Genomic DNA, 19,468 nt, shown 5'->3' with positions numbered 1-19,468 from the left:
CTCTGTGTATGAAGAGTATTCGGGCCTTTTGTTCATAGGGTCGCTATGAGTCGTCTATGACTTGATGGCACCTAACAGCAACAACCACATAAATTATAGACATAATTCTTAAAATATGATACTTGATTCTGTTTATATCTATAGCTATATCTATAGATCTGGTGGCCTAGTGGTAAGAAGCTGCATTGCTATCCTGAAGGCATGCAGTTCGAGGCCACCAGCCATTCTGTGGGAGGATGGGCAGTTTCCTCCCAGGCATCTAACTGCCTCTGAAGACCCACCAGAGGGTCAACTTTGGGTCGGTTCTGACTCAATGGGACACAGCAACAATATTAAAATTACTCATTAAGTATCATCACAATGGCACTTCCTTTACAGAAGCTTACATTCTAATCCAAAATAAAGGATACATTTAAAATTAAATAGAAAAATAATTGACACTTATTAAACTTGTGTTTGGGTTATGAGCATTCTTGACAGGAGGCTAGAGAAATTGTTCTATGTTGGAAAGTACTAATATCCAGTTCTAACTTACTTAGGAAATGATTACTTTAATCTCTTTTTATGCTTCAATAAATGACTTATATTGGTAACTTTTTAAAAATATTTTTTATTGGTTTTCATATAATAATTCCTTTACGTTTTATTTCATTCATATACATTGTGTTTTATACAATATTTTATTTACATTGTGTTTCATGCAATAATTTATATACATTCTATTTTACATTTTTTAAATTTTGTTCATTATCAAGTTTATATACACCGTATTTTACATTATTCTTCATTCAGATTGTGTTTCATACACTATATTTTATAAGATCAATCACCGTTGGACCTTGACCATAATTACCCCTGTCTTTTCTCCCAGATCCTCTCCATTTGCTTCCCCCATCCCTTCACTCACCAAACTTCCCAGTGGTTTCACCCTAACTATCCTCTCCCCTTCACTCCCTGCTCCTGCATCTGGCACATGAAATTACATCAGTTTTTAAGTTAGGCTTTCCTAAATTCTGTATTATGATACACTTTAGTGAATTGATTTGGTATAGTATTCAGCATTGTTGGGTTACCCAAAAAGGAAGGTAAGTGCAGACTGACTTGTGCTTCCTTATCTGTAGTGAACAAGTACTTATTATTTTCACTACATCAAATTATGCCTTTTGATATGGGAGCCATCTGTCCCTCTTTAAACATCATAGAACCTCCCTAGAGAGTCAAAGCCCCTTTCCCAGTTTATGATCTCTGACAGTCTCAGAGAAAACTCTGGTGGCCTAAGGGTGAGGAGTCGCATGGTTCTAATCCACCAACTGGTGCGTTTGAGAACAATAGACTGTCTCCTCTGGTGTAATTTTACAGCCTCTGTAAACCTGCTGGAGGGTCAGTTATCAGTCAGTTCTAACTTGGAGGCAGTGAGTTGTTGGACTTTTGTTTGACAGCTTCAGATTTGCTAATGACTGACCCTGGTAGTAAAATCTATTTTAAGGTATTAAAAAAGCATCAAGTCATGTTATTTTATATTTACAGTAATTTACAAGCATTTATATTAACTTTCTACATGTTCTTAACCATTCATATCTACCTCTTCTGGTGCAAATAAAACACAAACATACACTTATTTTGAGTGTAAATACAGGTGAAAATGTAAATTTAGGCATTTCAAGGAAAAAAGTTTATATATTTCTCAATAAGTTTATTTTAAAAGTTTTAATAATAATAGTATCTGAATATTTAAGATTTTATGAGACATTTTATTAGGTATCTTTGAAGCATATCTTGAATATAGACCTTTTTATGAATGGATAACAGTACTATGGCAAAATAAAGTATACATATTTTTTTTATAAGTAAAATTTTATTTTAATTGTGATTTTAATGAACATTTATAGTGATGTTAGCTTTTCATTTATTTAATGTTGCACATTTTATTTCCTCTTCTTCCTTTTTCCCTGTCCCAGTTCACTTTTTATAAAAAATTCATTGTTTGCCCATATACATGTTTCTAAATATTCTGCAAATACCTAAGAATGATATATAATTTTAAATAATTGCAGTTAACTCAAAGGCTTTTATTAGCTCTTAACAACAGTTTATTTCAGTTTTAAGTAGTATCGCTCTAAATGCAATTTAATATTCACACTGTTCAATTTTAATGGGTTGAGAATCATGAAAAGAATGGTTGTGTTGATTGTTGAAATAGTTTCTTGTGTTGTTTTGCTATCATTTCAGAGATATACCCAGAATTCCTGATAGCACACATGCACAACTGGAATCCAGTAAGTTTCATGTACTTGAAGAAGATATTGTTAATAATGCCATTTCTCACAGATCAAATGCCATTTATTACAGATCAAGTGATGTCTTTTCTTTACTGGTACAGTGTAACATATAATAGTATTGTTATCTAGAATATGTCTGTGTAAAATGGCAAATTTAGTTTTATGTTTGTGTTGTTAGGCGCCATTGAGTCAACATGACTCATAGTTATCCTGTGAGCATCTGAACATTGTCCTATCAGGCGCTATCCTCATGATCTCGGAGACTTTCAGACCCGTTGTTAAAGTCATTATGTCCGTCTATATGGTAGAGGGTCTTCCTCACTTTCTCTGGCTTTCAACCTTTCAAAGCATCATGTCCTTTTCCAAGAATTACACGCTCCCCCATGACAAGATATCCCAAGCGTGTGAGGAGAAGTTTCACCATCGTTGCTCTAAGAAATGCCCTGGCTTCACTTTTTCAAGATTGACTTGTTTGTTCTTTTCACATGTGTAAAGGAAAAATTAAAAATTCTGTCATATTTTACATTTTTTTCAAAGAAAAGCGCACACACACAACCTTGATTGCTGTGGCTTTTTAAAAAAGATTTACTATGGGAAAATTAAAAAAAACAAACCTACTTGGTGTCAATTTTTCTAAGTTTTGACTTCTATTTTGAAACCATTACCATGACCACAAATATTGAACATATTCCTCAGCCACAAAAGGCTTACCTCTCTAAAAATTTTCCTCAATTTTTTCAATTTTACTACTTTATAATTTTACATATAAGCACTCCTGACAGCTTGTTTGGAGGTTCTAGCAGGGGAGCGCAGCTACTCATATACCCTTGATGGAAGGACGGTCTTCCTTCTACCGGGGATGGTTATCCTCCTAACTGAGTGTGCAGCTTTAGGACGGACGCACGTGGATCAGTGAGATCGATGCCCACCAGCCAGATCAGCCGAATCAACCCTGGCGATCAATGGGGTGACAGATGTCACAACCTGGTCACCCTCACGTCTCCTCACGAGCCACTCTTGATGACTCGGTGATTAAGCACTCCACCACTAACTGAAACGGTGGTGGTTTGAACTTAACAGCTCAATGGGAGGGTTAGGGTTAGGGTTAGGGTTAGGATTTGGCGGTCTGCTTTTGTGAAGAGGAAAGTCATATGGTGGCTTTCCTATGGTGTGGTTCTCCCAGGCCTGAAGACTCACTAGAAGTCAAGAATGATTCAACAGCATTGGATTTAACCCAATATAGGTGTACAGTGTTGGGGGGATGCTTAGAAGCAATACTAGTGGGTAATTACATCTCTTCTCATTTAAATTTTTGGGGAAGGAAATAATTATTTTGATTCAAGCATAAAATATTAGTGAAATGATTAGATAAGCTTTATGAGTTCAAACAATGTCAACCATGTAAATATTTTTAAAATATACTTTTGAGTAGTATTTCATGTTAAGCCGACATACTCTATTAAACAATACATTTATGTAGCTTCAGAGAGAGTAAAGGTAGGCATATAGATTGGTCGGGATTAATTAGTTTAAAGAAAAGCAAAGAGACCAGTATAGTTGCATAGTTGTGAAGAAGGGTAGGATAGGAAAAGAGACATGAGGCTTCAAAAAGTAGAGGGTCAAAGGAGGAAAGGAAGACCTTGGGATGGACTTAGGACGGGGAGGAGCTGATGCGATTTCTTTCTCTGTGTCTCGGGTTATGAGTCAGGGCTGACTGTTGCACCTAACAACTAGGACAACTGAAGAGGGGATAGAAGAGTAATGGGTAGCAAAATTGCACAGGCTTTATAAGCCACTGAAAGGACTTTGAGATTGAGAGCAGGAGTATGAAGTGGTTTTGAGGATATATACATATGTGTGTGTGTGTGTTTTAAATGATGGGATCACAATTGAAAAAACCGGGTCATTAGTCTCGATAATATAGTCAGTAGAAAATGGTGACCATAATAGTATAAGTACATATTCCTTTTATTTATAAAATAGTATTACTCTGTACTATAATTGTTGTGTTGTTGTTAAGTGCCATCAAGTTGCAGGCGGCTCATAGCGACCCTATTAAGGAGAGTCCTTGACTCTTGGGTGTCTTTCGTTCTCTCTCCAGTGTATTTTAATATATGGTCATATTTTTAATTTGGACCCCACTTAACAACAACAACATTGATATCAAATTGGTATAAATTTTAAAATATTATAACATTATAAAATATGTTAACATTAAAAATACGGTACCATTGAGGTTAAGAACATGGTCTTTATGACATGTCAGTATATCAAGATTAATTTTAAAAGAAGATTGTTAAATACTGGTGAAGAATTACTGTTACTATTCTTTTTCACAATTATCATTTCAGGTTCTAGCTCATTTGAATCTCAAAAAATGGATCGTCCTTCTATTTCCGTTACTTCTCCCATGAGTCCTGGCATGTTGAGGGATGTCCCACAGTTCTTATCTGGACAGCTTTCAGTAAGTAATCACTAAATTAATTCATTTTTCTGGAATGTCAGGTAGATTTATTATCTTATACTATTAACCACTTAATTTTTTGCAAACTGTCTTCTACCTTGAACATAATTATGTTTCTAACCATCAGCTTTTTCATTTTTAATAATGTAATTCATTTAGACTTTATGTTGATTGTTAAGGACAGAACATTTTTATTAGTTACTTTTTGGAATTCACTGAGTTAGATAATATGATGACATCCAAGATATTACTCTAAATCTTACTAATATTATTCCAGAATCTCAGGTCAAACTGTAGCTCTATGCCTTTAAATGAGTGTAAGCTATTATATTTTAAAGAGAAAGAAAAGTTTTATGCTATTCAAAGATGAAATGTAAGATAAAGCAAATATATTTATATTCTTCCCTACTTTTCAATCTTAAGGAAATATGGGGTCTGAATGCTTTTCTGAGTTAATCATGTCAATAAAGAAAACCAAATAAATGATGAAATATTACACAGATTTTTCAAAACACCAGTTGATTTTCATTATATGATATTTAATTTGAGCATATTTTAGTAAGTTTAAAAATTATGTACCAGTTAAAAAAAACAAACCCAAAACTGCAAATTTTAGCATTTAACATTTTGCAAAGCACATTTAACAGAAATTGATTATAATATTTGTTCTGGTGTTATCTCATAATTAATTTAAAAATAATCATATCATTGAAGTCTATTAAATTACATTTTAGAAATATGCTGCTTAATATTGCCAGTAATATTGGTGACTTAAGGTAACTGAAATTTTATGGATATTAAAGAATTATTTAGGTTCAAAGTTCTAGCACTAGATTTCAATTGAAAAATTTTATAATTAAATTATTCTCATGGTTATATTTTAAGAGAAATAGTAAAAAGCTTTTAGTCGAAGAACCTATGAAGTTTCTCTTCTTACAGTTTTGACAGAGGGAGAGGTGCTTGTTTTTTACTAGTTTATTTATAAGGAGATACATGAAATTTATGGAAACCTAAATTATTAAAATGATTGAAAAGTTATTTGACATCATCTCTTTACTGGCAATATTTTGATCACAAAAATAATCATCCGGTTATTTAAGGAAGAAGATGAGATTTTCTTTTAGGATGTTTTAATTGTCTTACTGAAATAAATTTCTTCTCCTTATTCTTTTATTTTCCTTTTTCATAAACAGAGTACTTTTTCATTTGAGGACAATGAATTTTTTCCTTTTCTCAATAATAAGTAGTATTTCTCCACTTATTCTTATATACATATTGACAGCAAAGATACTGATATAAAGAATCAAACATATATTTACTTCTACCAACTTAAAAAGTACCCATATATGCAGTTATTATTTAGGACCTCATCACATAGTCTACCTTTAAATAGCACTCCAGGTGACTGGATCATATTAGTATCTATGTGAACATTTACTTGGTGGAGGATGGGTAGAAGTTAGATTTTGATAGTAAGTAGTTAGTACTTCCGTCATTTGAAAAATCCAATGCCCTATGTGAATTTGGACTAAGAGGAGAGGTTGAGAGGAAGAATTGAGGGATTTCAGCATTTGAAATTGAGCATTTCTTTTTCTATGTTACTAAACAACCTAAATTAAAAAAAAAAAACAAAACTGTTATGGCAAAAAAGGTATTAAGAACTATTTATTTGGAACAAAATTGACAGTGACAGTTTAAAAGATTAGATAGGAATCCTCAGAAACAGTAAAGAATGCAATGAATGTCATTAAATTGTATGTGTAAAAAGTACATGCCAATGTAACTGAAAAAGATTCTTGTTTTATCATTTTCTTATGATTTGGAAGGAATATTCTAGTGTCATATTGTTAGTAAACAGGTGGCTTTTATAATATTTGTCAGAATAGTTTTAACTTCATATATAAAATTGTGAAATTTTACATACATAGGTGCCACTTTTTCCTTGAAAATATAATGCATATTATTTTGTGAAAAACTTTCAAAGTATAGGGGAAAAAAAGAATGAAACTTACCTGTAATCCTGCCATTAAGATACTTGTTTATAAACATATAAATTTATAAATAAAATTAGAATAATACCATTATTGAAATACTTTGGAGCCTACTTAGGAAAATAATATGATTTTTTCCCCTCCTTTTAAAAGTACCCCTCAAAACTATGCTATTAAGTTTAATACTCAATTTTATCTTAATTATTATATCTTATTTGCTTCCAGTTTTTTATTATTATCCATGATGATGATATTATGGTAATCTTTGACTAAAGTCTTACATACTTTTGTTAGGAAAAAAATCTGTCAAGATCACTCTTTAAAAGTGAAATTATTATTATAAACAAAAAAGAAAGACTTTAAGTTTTTTTTATATTGACTACCAAATTTTCCTCCATAAAATGTTTTTATAAATGATATTCATTAAGAAATCTGTACTAACAAGGGAGGTGCATATTTCTCAGAACAGCCACTCATGAAGGATCACAAGGGTAGTTTTGCTCAGGATGGATCAATCTCAAAAAATTTGGAAAGAGGACTGAATAGAAATGGAAACACAGTGAGGCAGTGGGAAGTTGTTGTCAGGTGCCGTCAAATCAAGTTATGCCTCATAGTGACCCTGTGAACAACAAATCTGAACCCTGTCCTATCCTGTGCCATCCTCACAATCTCTGACACACTTGAGCCCATTGCTCAAGTCATTGTGTCGTTTCACCTGGTTGAGAGCCTTCCTCCCCTTCACCACCCTTCCACTTTCCCAAGCATGCTGTCCCTTTCCAAGGAATAGCCTTATTTAGCAAAATGACTAGCGTATGTGAGATGAAGCTTTATCATGTGTATTTCTAAGAAGTACTGTTGTTGTACCTTCTCAAAGACTTACCTGTTTATACTTTTGGTAGTCCATGGGATGTTAAGTACTTTTCCAAGACACCATTGTTCAAAGGCATCAATTCTTCTGTCATTCTTACTCATTGTTCAGTTCTCAGATGCATAGCAGATGATTGAAAAGACCATGGCCTGAATCATGTTTATCTTAGTCCTTAAACTGATATTATTGCTCCTCATTAATTTGGAGCAGTCCCTGATTGTAGATTTTTTCAGTGCAATACATCTCTATGTCTCCTAACTGCTGGTACAAAGTATATTGATTTTGGGTCCAAGTAAGATGAAGTTGTTGATAGTTCCAATCTTTACCAATGATGATGTCACATACTTGTCCAGTGATGAGAACTTTTATTTTCTTGAAGTTGAGATGCAATACATATTGCATGGTGCAGTCTTTGATCTTCTGCAGTGAAGCACTTCAAGTCATCCTCACTTTTAGTCAGCAAAGTTATATCATCTGCATTATTCAGATTGTTGATGAGTCTTCCTCCAATGCTGAAGCCACATTCATAGAGTCCAGCATTTCAAGTAGTTTGCTCAGCCTACAGATTGAATGGGCATGGGGAAAGGATACAACCATGAGTCAAACATTTCTTCGTTTTGAACCATGTAATCTTTCCTTTTTCTAGTCACACAACAGCTTTTTATTTTAGCTGTAAGTTTTGCATGAGCACAATTTAAGTGTTCTGGTATTTCCATTCTTCTCATTGATAGTAATAATTTGTTATGATCCACACAGTCAAATAAATGTGTATGTATAGTCATTAAGGCACAAACAGACATTCATCAGGGATTCTTTACTTTCAGACAGTATCCATCTGACATCAATAAAGATATCTTTGTTGCCATGGCTTCTTCTAAAGTCAGCTTGAACTGCTGGTAGTTCTTTATGTACTGTTTTTGCCATTTTAAAATTATGTTCAGCAGTAATTTGCTTGTGTGTGATATTAATGATATTGTTCTACATTTTCCACATTCTGTTGGATCACCTTACTTTGGAATGGGAACAAATATTGAACTTTTCCAGTCATTGGCCAGGCAACTGTTCTCCAAATTTCTTGGCATAGACTACTGAGGATATAAATCCAGGGCTACGTCTGTCATTGGAAACATGTTGATTGGTATCCCATTGATTGCTGGGTTCTTATTTTTTCCAGTGCATTCATAACAGCTTGAACATTTCTCTTCACAACCATTGGCTCTTGATCTATGGTACTTCCTGAAATATTTCTGTGCCAATTCCATTTGGTACCATGATTCAATGTATTTTCTCCATCTTCTTTTGATGGTTCCTGGATTACTGACGATTTTGCCCATGTTGTTATTGTTGTTATGTGCCGTTGAGTTGTTTGTGACTCATAGTGACCCTATGCACAACAGCCCTAAACCCTGCTCTATCCTGTGCCAACCGCACTGCCTTTGACACACCCATCCCTATTACCCCAGTCACCAAATCAATCCATCTCATAGAGGGTCTTCCCCTCCTGCGCTGTCCCTCCACCCTCACAAGCATGATGTCGCTCTCCAAGGACCCGTCCCTCCTGGCAACATGTCCAAAGTATGTCAGACGAAGCCCCAGAATCCTTGCCTCTGAGGAGTAGTTTGGTTTAATCCTCTCTAGGATGAATCTGTTTGTTTTCCTGGCAGTCCATGGTACATTCAGTACTCTTCTCCAGCACCACAGGTCAAAGGCATCCACTCTCCTTCTGTCCTCCCTAGTCATTGTCCAACTCTCTGATGCATAACAAGCGATTGCAAAGACCATGGCCTGTATCAGGCGCACCTTAGTCTCCAGAGAGACATCTTTGCCCCTGAGTACTTTAGAGAGGTCCCTAACAGCAGACCTTCCCATCGTGATACGCTTTTTGATTTCCTGACTGCTGGTGCCAAGAGTGTTGACTGTGGAGCCGAGCAAACTGAAGCTATGAACAATCTCAATCACTTCGCCATCCATCCTATTGCTGCCAATTGGTCCAGTGGTGAGAATCTTTGTCTTCTTGACATTGAGCCTAAGTCCATACTGAAGGCTGCAGTCCTTGACCCTCTGCAGTAAGTGCATGAGGTCCTCCTCAGTTTCAGCAAGCAGGGTTGTGTCATCTGCATAACGCAGATTGTTAATAGATCTTCCACCAATCCTGATGCCATAATTCTCCTCATAGAGCCCAGCCTCTCAGATAATCTGCTCTGCATACATGTTGAAAAGGTATGGAGACAGGATGCATCCCTGGCGTACACCCTTCCCAATTTTGAACCATGCAGTGTTTCCCTGCTCTGTTCTGACTACTGCCTCTTGGTCTCCAAGTATAGCTTTCGCATTAGCACAATCAAATGTTCTGGGATTCCCATTCTTCTCAGAGTCAGCCACAGTTTGTTATGATCCACACAGTCAAATGCCTTTGCATAATCAATGAAACACAGACAGACATTCTTCTGGTATTCTCTGCTTTCAGCTAAGATCCATCTAACATCAGCTACAATATTCCTAGTACCACGACCCCTTCTAAACCCAGCCTGGACTTCCGGCAATTCTCTGCTGATGTGCTGTTCTAATAGTTTTTGGATAATCTTCAGTAGAATCTTGCTTGCATGTGAAATCAATGACACTGTTCTATAGTTTCCACACTCAGTTGGGTCACCTTTCTTTGGAATGGGAACAAATATAGATCTCTTCCAGACAGTTGGCCAAGTGGTTGTTCTCCAGATTTCTTGGCATAACTTGGTGAGCACATCCAGGGCAACATCTGTTATCTGAAATACTTCAATTGGTATACCATCTATTCCTGGGGCCTTATTTTTTTATATTTCCTTCAAAGCAGCTTGAACTTTTTCCTTCACCACCATAGGCTCTTGCTCATATGTCATTTCATTCAATTCTTCTGTATCTGCCAATTCCTTTCTATACAATGACTCAGTATATTCCTTCCATCTTCTTTTAATACTTCCTGGATCAGTATTGCAACTTGAGGCTTAAGTTTGTTTTTCAGTTCTTCCAGTTTAATAAATGAGCAAATTCTTCTCTTTTTATCTTACAACCCTAGTTCTCTGCAGATTCCATTATAATACTTTGCTTTGCTTCTCGAGCTGCCCTTTGAAATCTTCTGTCCAGTCCATTTACTTCATCATCTCTTCCCTTTATTTTGGCTCCTTGACACTCTAGTGGAATTTTTAATAGTTAAAACCATATACAGGGGCTAACTGTGAAACAGCCCATCAGTTACTCATGTGCAAGTTCAAATGTAGGATGAAGAATGAAAACAAATCCACGAGTGCTAAAATATGATCTTGAGTATTGCACCTATATTTAAAAATTATTTTAAGGATAGATTGGGTGCATTGCACACTAGTGATCAAAGACCAGATGAGTTGTGCGATAACATCTAGGTTTTCATCCATGAAGAAAACAAAACGTCACAAAGACAGAGGAGAAAGAAAAACCAAGATAGATATCAGAAGAGACCCTGAAGATGAAATTGGGAAAAGTAGTCTCGAATTATGAGGATTGCAACAACTGTCACTAAAAATGTGTGTGAATTTTTGAACACATAAAAAGAACTTGTTCAATAAAATTTTACCCAAATCAGAGTTTAAAATATTTCACTTTATCCTATAGGATTACAGTGAGTTGGAAATTATTTTACTCCAACAGGTTCTCTTAATCCAGGAGGCCTGGCTGCCCAGATTAGATCTCTCTCTGCTGTTAAAGATCTAGAGATTGAAAATGCAGCAGCTCTGTGGGAGAAAAAGTCTGGTAATCTACTCTCCTAATGATTATAAACTAGGAAACCCTCTCAGGCAGCTCTAGTGTAATTTCTGAATATGAGGTTATCTTGTATTTTAACTGCCCTTTATATTATCAGTTCATTGGTTGATATTTTTTCAAGTAGATGATATAGATAATAATGCAAACATTTTGTTTAAAATCTTCACATTCCCTACTTTAAAAATATGCATATGTGATTCCTTTTTCTCCCACCCTTGAGTAGTGCTGCTGCTTGCCTTATCTGGGGCAAAACTATGGAAGGATCATGAGGGCATTTGGTAATACAGGCAATTAGAGCTTTATTTTATGCCACCTGAATGATATTTTATAACCTTCACAATGAGAGCACTTCCTCATTTTGATTTCTTAAATATTTATGTACTTTAAAAACTTAATTATTAGCTTCTTTAGAGATTCTTTTCCTAATTCTCTTTAGTATCCTTTAATGAAATTGCCATCTTTGGTTAGGTTTTTGAAAGAGCACTAAGTTAAAAAAGGTATTCATCCATTCTTTTTTAAAAAGACTCATAGTTCTGTTCATATGGGAAGCTACTACACAATTTATTCTTATTGGCCACCATAATTGACTTTTGAAAACAAGAGTAATTTATGTGTGAGCTAACATTTTTAATATATCAGCTCACTGATACTTTTTTCAAGTAGATAATGTACATGTTATGCAAATAAAAGGGTATATAATATGCATTTTACGTTTACTTTCTTTTTTTCTGTATTATTTCAGTTTTCCCATATTATTTTAACAAAGCCTGACTACATTTTCAGTGATTTAATTTTAATATTATAAATATGTCTTTATTTGCTTATTTAAAGAGAATGAGTAACTGAAGAATAGATGTGTATTCCAATATATTTTTAGAAACATTTTGAAGTGTTTAAAAAATGAGGTTTTTTTTCCCTTTGGACATATCTTTCATGTTTCATTACTATATCCTTGTTCTCTAAGAAGCATTGTATGAAATGCTTGTCCTGAGATAGTCTTGCCATAAGTAGTAAAAAATGACATTAAAATAAAAAAATAAATTTTGGTATACAATTAAAAGCTTGACTTTTTATAGCTGTTATTAGATCATTCATAATTTCAAAAAGGGAATGAATATGAACTACAATAAGACACCTTGTGTTTTACATTAGTAAGGGTTCTCTTATTAAAGCTGCCAAAACAAAAAATCTTTATATAGCAAAATATATAAATTTATGGGTGAATGAGTATAAGGTTTAGTCTGCCATAGACTTAGAAATTGATTTAAGAAATCTGCTTATTTAAGATAATTTTAGAAGATAGAAAAATACCATCTAGAGATAATGTTCTTTAAAATAAATCTTTTATAAAAATGTAGTATTTATTTGTAGACGTGTTCAATTCTTTTTTAGTCTTTTGGGTCTGAAATAGGTGGAATAGGTGAGAGGTCAAGAGAAATCAAATCTATTTCCAAATAAAGACTCTTTTGCTGCCTTTTTACAACATACCTCCTTCTCTGATTTTTATGTGTCCTCTTCTCCGTTTGCTGACAATTAACCCAGTCTACTTTTTGTGCAGATATTAGTAAAAACTTCTATCTGTGCCCTTTTCTGTTTTCCTTTGGTAGTATCTCCACACAATAGTATGATGGCTTCTATTTGAGATTGCCTTAATTTTTGAAGAAAGAAAAAAAATTATTTGTATGATTGAATGATGATGTTTGTATTTAATGTCTACTTTCCTTTGACTTTGAATGGTAGTTGAATTGGGCATGGTGTTCTTAGTACCTATTCTTCCTATTCTTTGTTTCCTTATAACAGTGCAAACAAAAGATATTCCCAGAAGCAGTAGGAGATATGAGATGGAGTGTTGGTGTGAGAAGCAGAAATAATTGCCTTACTAATCTATCCCTAAACTCAGGGACATGCATCTGATTTTGTTTGTGGTTTAACTTTTGGCATGCTTTAATGAAGACACATTTTCCCATTACAATGGTCTCATTTGGAAGTTGTTAAAAAATAAAATTTTTTTAAAAAATTAAAATCATTAGGGAAAGAAAAAGTATTCCTTATCTCTGAGAATTTAACATGAAATTATGTATTGCTTTCTTTATACCATCATGCTTTGTGTAAGAGTATTCTTTCCTCCTCCAATGTCTGCATCTTTTTTTTTTTTAAAAAAAACAAATTTGGAATGATGGTAACTGTCTCTGAAGATTGTTAGAAATATCATGAAGTAATAGATTTGACACATCTGGGAAAATACATAAAAAGTTGTACAAGAAATGAAATGTTATTTGGCATTTTAATAGGCAATAAGCAATAAATGATGTTTTCTTGAATGGGACGTAGTCAGTGACTGAAGATGACATTAAGTCCTCGAAGCTGGTATAGATTTTTAGAGTCTGAATCAACTAATTGAGTGCATTACAACTTAGCTTGTTTATTCTTTTAAGAAATCCTAATATCAGTGTGGTTATTTGGGTTTTTTTTCATTAATTAGATGTAATTATTATGGTGCATTATATAATTAATTTCATTGATGGTTTTTTAGTAGTACTGGTAGAATCCATGAGATGGAATCACATGACGGAATGCATGAGATGAGTTAAGTGTTTGCACTTTGGTTGCTTCTCTTATGCTTAAGGGTAAAACCTGGAATTTGACTTTCTGGTATGTTTACAATGATTCCCTCAGAATATATGAAGCCACATATATTCTTTTATATTCAGTCTTAATTCATTTATGTCAATTGTATTTTAAAATTTATCATTTCCTAATATTGTATGTACTTTTCATGTATTTTACAGTTCTGATGGAACTAATATGTTCATTACACTAAAATACTTAATATATAAAAATATTGTCATGGAAAATTATATTTAAGGGATAGTTGTATGTGTTTGTTTTTAATTTTGGTCTTTTAGTTCCAGCGTGTTGTCCTTTTGGTTTTGTTTTATTGCTTTTTTCTTTAATTTTGCTTACCAGAGCCAAAGGCTTAGTAGAAGAACAACGCCTTTTGTTCCTAGGGTTCAGGTAAAGGCCTTGTCTGCCTGATAGAGCCTCAAGTTGTGTTTTAACCCTTACTTGTATGTCATTGGAAAATGCTTAGTAGGAAAATATTTTTTGGTATGTGCTCCAAACCATATTATTGACTCTCAAATCATTATATGAGCCAGCTTGCACAATTCTGCATGGGGATTAAAATACTGAATACAAATTTAAAGAGACAAACTTGGTTAGTGAAGTGATTTTATATGATGAGCCAAATATACAAACTTTCAGGTTAAAGAGTGGCATTTAATGTAGATATGATGTAGATTCCACTTTGACATGTCATGTTTACAGAAATAGCGAATTCTATGCTTCTGATATTTTCTTTTATTATACTTCGTTTGCTGTCTCTTTAAATCATTCATTATATCACTCATCATCTCCATTCTCTTGCATTTTCCAAGCAATAACTCCTTGAGAAAATGGCCAAATATATTTGTACCTTATCGAAAATATTAATTTATGTCTGTTATATAGAATAGTTAACTTTTGAAAAAGATATTACTTGGAAGAAAACCAAAAAACAAAATTACTATCCAAATACAACACATTGAGTTTATTTTGTTTACATTTTTTCCCACTGCAATTTATTTAACTTGACTGTAATTATTGGGTACAAATTGTTTGCCTGTTTTCATTAGGAAACCCTTAAATTGTAAAATAATTTAAACATAATTTTTTTAAAAAAAGTAGTATTATGCTTTCCTTGCTTTGCTGCATGTTTTATTTTTTGTTGGTTTTAAATAATTCTAATTTTGTTTAAATTTTAAAAATTAACCTAATTAATATTATATGGCATAGAATATGTGTCTCTGCTGCTTATGTTTGGATAAGGAAGGCTGAAAATGATTACTTAGTAAAGTTGAAATGATAATGAAAACAATGGAAATCATTTTTATTAATTAAGTTCAGAGATAACAAAGACTATCAGATCTATTGATTATATTTTGAAGAATAAACAAATAAATTTTAAGTTATTTTACAAAGCACAGATAAAAAAATAAGAATGTCATAAAATGATCTAGCAAACCAAAACATTTTATTCTGTTGATGTAAATTGGATAGCTATTATAAACTTCAATGCACATCCTTAATTACTGCATAAAAATTACAGCTATTTATCAAATTCAGTATTAGGCTATTTTTTTTCTTGAAAAAGTGCTATTTTAATCTCATAAATAGTATGATAAAGATACCTATACACTAGTAACTATAAAGGCCCTAAGTCTAATACCTGCTTTATGTGTAATGGGTAATAGTAATAATTAATAATATATTTTAACTCCATGGCATAAGAAAAATGTGGAAAAAGAAGTTTAACTCCAGTGATTTTTAAGGAAGCAAAAACTGTTGCTTGTGGAGATCATAATTACTTCGTTTTAATACCTCAAATATTTTTCACAGTAATAAATAATTTGCTACAATCACTGTGACTTTTATTCTGATAATACACATATGTATAAGTGATTCTCACTCATTGCCATGGAGTCAGAACTGACTCATAGCTGACCCTGTAGTGGGTTTTCAGAGGCTATAAATCGCACATGAGAAGATTACCTGTATTACTCTCTTACAGCTGCTGGTAGATTTGAACTACCACTTGTGGTTTTGAACCTTCGCTGGTGAATTCAAACCTCCACAGAGGAACTGTTCAGTCTTTTAGAATGTTTTTGTATTTGAAGTACTCAATGGTCAGGCCAAAACTTTCAGGGAAGTATTTTTAATACCATGGAAAAATGATATTCTAAATTCTTATCATCAAAAAAGCAGAGACTATCATAACAATCTCATTTTGTTTATACATACTAGAAGAGCCATGGGATTATAATGTTTTTGTTTCATCTCTATACACATGACACCTCTGTATTTCTTGCTTTGTTTGCTTTTTTGATAGATATTTAGTCTTTCAATTTTTCCTCCTAAACTAATGCATATCATTCAAGCTAGTGAATTATTCACTTTTCCCCTGTCATATAGTGAGATTTTTGTTGTTGTTGTTTTTTAGGTTTCTTTTATTCTGAGACACTAATTCTTAAACTTGAATGTACATAAGAATAACCAGGAGGACTGGTTAAAATACAAATTCCTGAATCCCAACTGATTCAGTAGGTAAAAGAAGGACCCCAGGAATGAATAATTTCTTAATAAATAAACCAGATAATATTCACCAAGGGACTGTGAATCAAATTATGAGAAACATTTGCCTGAGATATCTTTGTAAATAGAAGCTGTATTAAAACAAAATAGTTTTTTTGTTATTAGACAAAAAGACATATTGAGCATAAGAATTTAAAACAACCAAAAAAATTAGAATTTTTGAATTTTTATGGTTTTCACTCATATTCCTTTAAAAGAGCTAGTCCCATTATACACAAAAAGAAAATATAGATGTAAAGAGGTGTATGTACTCCTCTAGGCTATTAGCCTTTCTTGTCTAACTCAAAGATGTTGCTCAACTCTTCAGTTCTAGGCTGTAAACTGAGAGCCTCAATGAAATAATGTTAAAATTGAAATTGAACTACTAGTGTTTAATACATAATCAGAGTTGTTTTCACCTGATATTCTTCAGTTCCAAATTTACAGTTTCATTTCAATTATAGAATACAAATCACTTGTTTATTCAATTCTGAAACAAGATATGGCACAGAGCCAAGTTATTACAGATTCTAAAATAGATTTGATTATCTACATGTGAAGGTGTGAGATATGAGTGTGTGTGGAAAAGGGCAACTTCCAAATAATGACATTGGGACATTACTTACATTTTCCCTGTGTAAAACTATAAAATGTACATCATTTTTCAAAGGATTTAATGTATCTGCTTCATGAAAGAAAAAGAGATGTTTTGCCTATATAAGAAAAATTTATACAAGACAAATCTACTCCAGATTTAAATACAGAATGAAGACATTCATCAATTTAAGCAAGTAGGATTACTCTGTAAAAATCATTCCAAAATCTTTTGCTATGGAATAAGATCATTTTACTTAAAAAATATCTGTGTATGCTATATAAAGTTGTACCTACTCATTCATTTGGAGCTTTTATTCTGAACTTAATAATCATAGGGAACCAAGATGAACAACAGTGATTTTCACATTAGAATGCTATAAAGCAGTCATTGCATTTAAAATCCTGATATTTTAATATACATTTAGTGCTATGTACATGTTAAGAAGAAAGAAAATGAGAATAAATAAAAAGTGATCGACTAGTCAAGTAAAAATATTTGAATTGGTTCCTCTAACATTGAAGTTATTATAGCATATCCTTTAATATTAACTAACCACTATTTATTAAGTGGAATATCCTTTAATATTAGCTAACCACTGTTTACTAAGTAGAATTTGTACTCTGTGCTAATAGTAGTGTAAGAGATTGGGTTACGGATTGGTAATGTAAATATTACGATAGTTGCTGTTTACATTGATAAATTAATGTTTTTGCTTTTCAGATAAAACTATGGTTTGACAAGGTTGGTCACCAATTAATAGTTACAATTTTGGGAGCAAAGGATCTCCCTTCCAGGGAAGATGGGAGACCGAGGAATCCTTATGTTAAAATTTACTTTCTTCCAGACAGAAGGTAGGGATATAAAACAATAATAAATATTCTTGGAAATATATTAGAAAGTATTAGTATCAGTGGATATTTCTATGGTGTATTATTTATTTTTATAGTCTGTCAATTTGAAAATTTCTTATAAATATAATGCCTTTTCTTTTAAGAATCTAAATAATATGTAACAGTAAATAGTCTAGTGATGTAGCTTTTAAAAACATACTAAATGCTTATTGTATATAAAGATCAACACAATATGTAATACTAAATATGAATTATTATTATTTAAATGAAGTATACTTTTAATTTTAAATTTATATCCCTATAAATCAAATGCTCTAGTGTTTATAGGGTTTTCAAAGGTCTGTTATTTAATAAATAGATGGCCAATTCTGCTTCTGAGTCTTACTTAATCTGGAAGTTCCACCAAAACCTGTCTACCATGAGTAACCCTTAAGGCTTTTGACACACCCATGGCATAGCTTTCAGAACAATGTTCTCCCCAACCACAATTAATGCCAGCCCGAGGGCACAACCAACTTTCAAATACAAAGGCCACCCACTAGGTCTTGATGATTTAAAGGTGGCTTCCAGCCCACAGCTGATTGTTAACTAAATCCAAATGGCAAATTCGCTTACACTTGATTGCTAATGAAATAAAAAAAATGACTAATCAGTTTTCACCCGATTTTCAATTAAGTCAGAACAACCTACTCTCCAGAATCCAACTGAGTCACACAGGAGGCTGCTCTGAACTGGGAACTCTTAGGCAGAACCAAACCAAACTGGGAAAATCTATCGTTAGAAACCCCTCCAAGTTATTTAGGCATAATGATGTCAGTTTGAGGACATCTGAGGTGTATCTGATTTAGGCCATACTCTTTATGATCACTTGCTATGCATCTGAGAACTGAATAATGAATAAGGATGGCAGAAAAATAATTGGTGCATTTGAGCTATGGTTTTGGAGAAGAGCACTGAAGATCCCATGCATGACCAAGAGAGCGAATAGATACGTCTTGGAGAGCATGCAGCCAGAGTGCACTTTGGGGGCATGAATGATACTCACGTGAAAGATACTTTGGCATGTTGCTAGAAGGAGCTATTCCTTGGAGCAACATGCTGGGAAGGGTGGAGGGTCTTTGAAGAAGAGGAAGACCCTTGACCAGGTGGTTTGACACGGTGACTGCTACAATGGGCTCTTGTGTGTCAGGAAATGTGAGGATGATGCAGGATAGAATAGGGTTCAGTCATACTCTACTTGATGGCACATAACAACAAATCAAATGCATTTTTTAAAAAAATGCCAAAAGAAAAAGAACCCAAAGTAGATTAATATTCTATTGCAATTCTACCTCCTCTATTATTTTATTTCTGAAAATATAATATAGGATAGGATAGGATAGGATAGGATAGGATAGGATATATGTATATAATTTTATATTCTGCAAATTGTAACAAGTTGGTTTGCTTTTGTTTTTATCATACCACATCA

At 33.3% G+C, this 19,468-nt stretch overlaps 1 protein-coding gene across 4 annotated transcripts in view; it reads left to right on the top strand.

The window, feature by feature from the left end:
• Positions 1-19,468, top strand: part of RIMS2 (regulating synaptic membrane exocytosis 2) — a 629,796-nt gene that overhangs the window by 316,311 nt on the left and 294,017 nt on the right. For 2 of the 4 annotated variants that reach the window (XM_006897149.1, XM_006897148.1), the window contains 4 exons: positions 2,230-2,276; positions 4,631-4,743; positions 14,347-14,394; positions 17,867-17,997. In XM_006897149.1, coding sequence (XP_006897211.1) covers positions 2,230-2,276; positions 4,631-4,743; positions 14,347-14,394; positions 17,867-17,997 — 339 coding nt within the window. The remainder of the gene's footprint in view (positions 1-2,229; positions 2,277-4,630; positions 4,744-14,346; positions 14,395-17,866; positions 17,998-19,468) is intronic. The other 2 variants (XM_006897150.1, XM_006897151.1) reach the window with 1 other exon arrangement.

The sequence above is a fragment of the Elephantulus edwardii genome, unplaced genomic scaffold (genome assembly GCF_000299155.1).
Source record: "Elephantulus edwardii isolate Elephantulus edwardi_28Jun2011 unplaced genomic scaffold, EleEdw1.0 scaffold00202, whole genome shotgun sequence".
NCBI classification, from domain to species: domain Eukaryota; kingdom Metazoa; phylum Chordata; class Mammalia; order Macroscelidea; family Macroscelididae; genus Elephantulus; species Elephantulus edwardii.
This window is presented reverse-complemented; position numbering and strand designations above follow the sequence as displayed.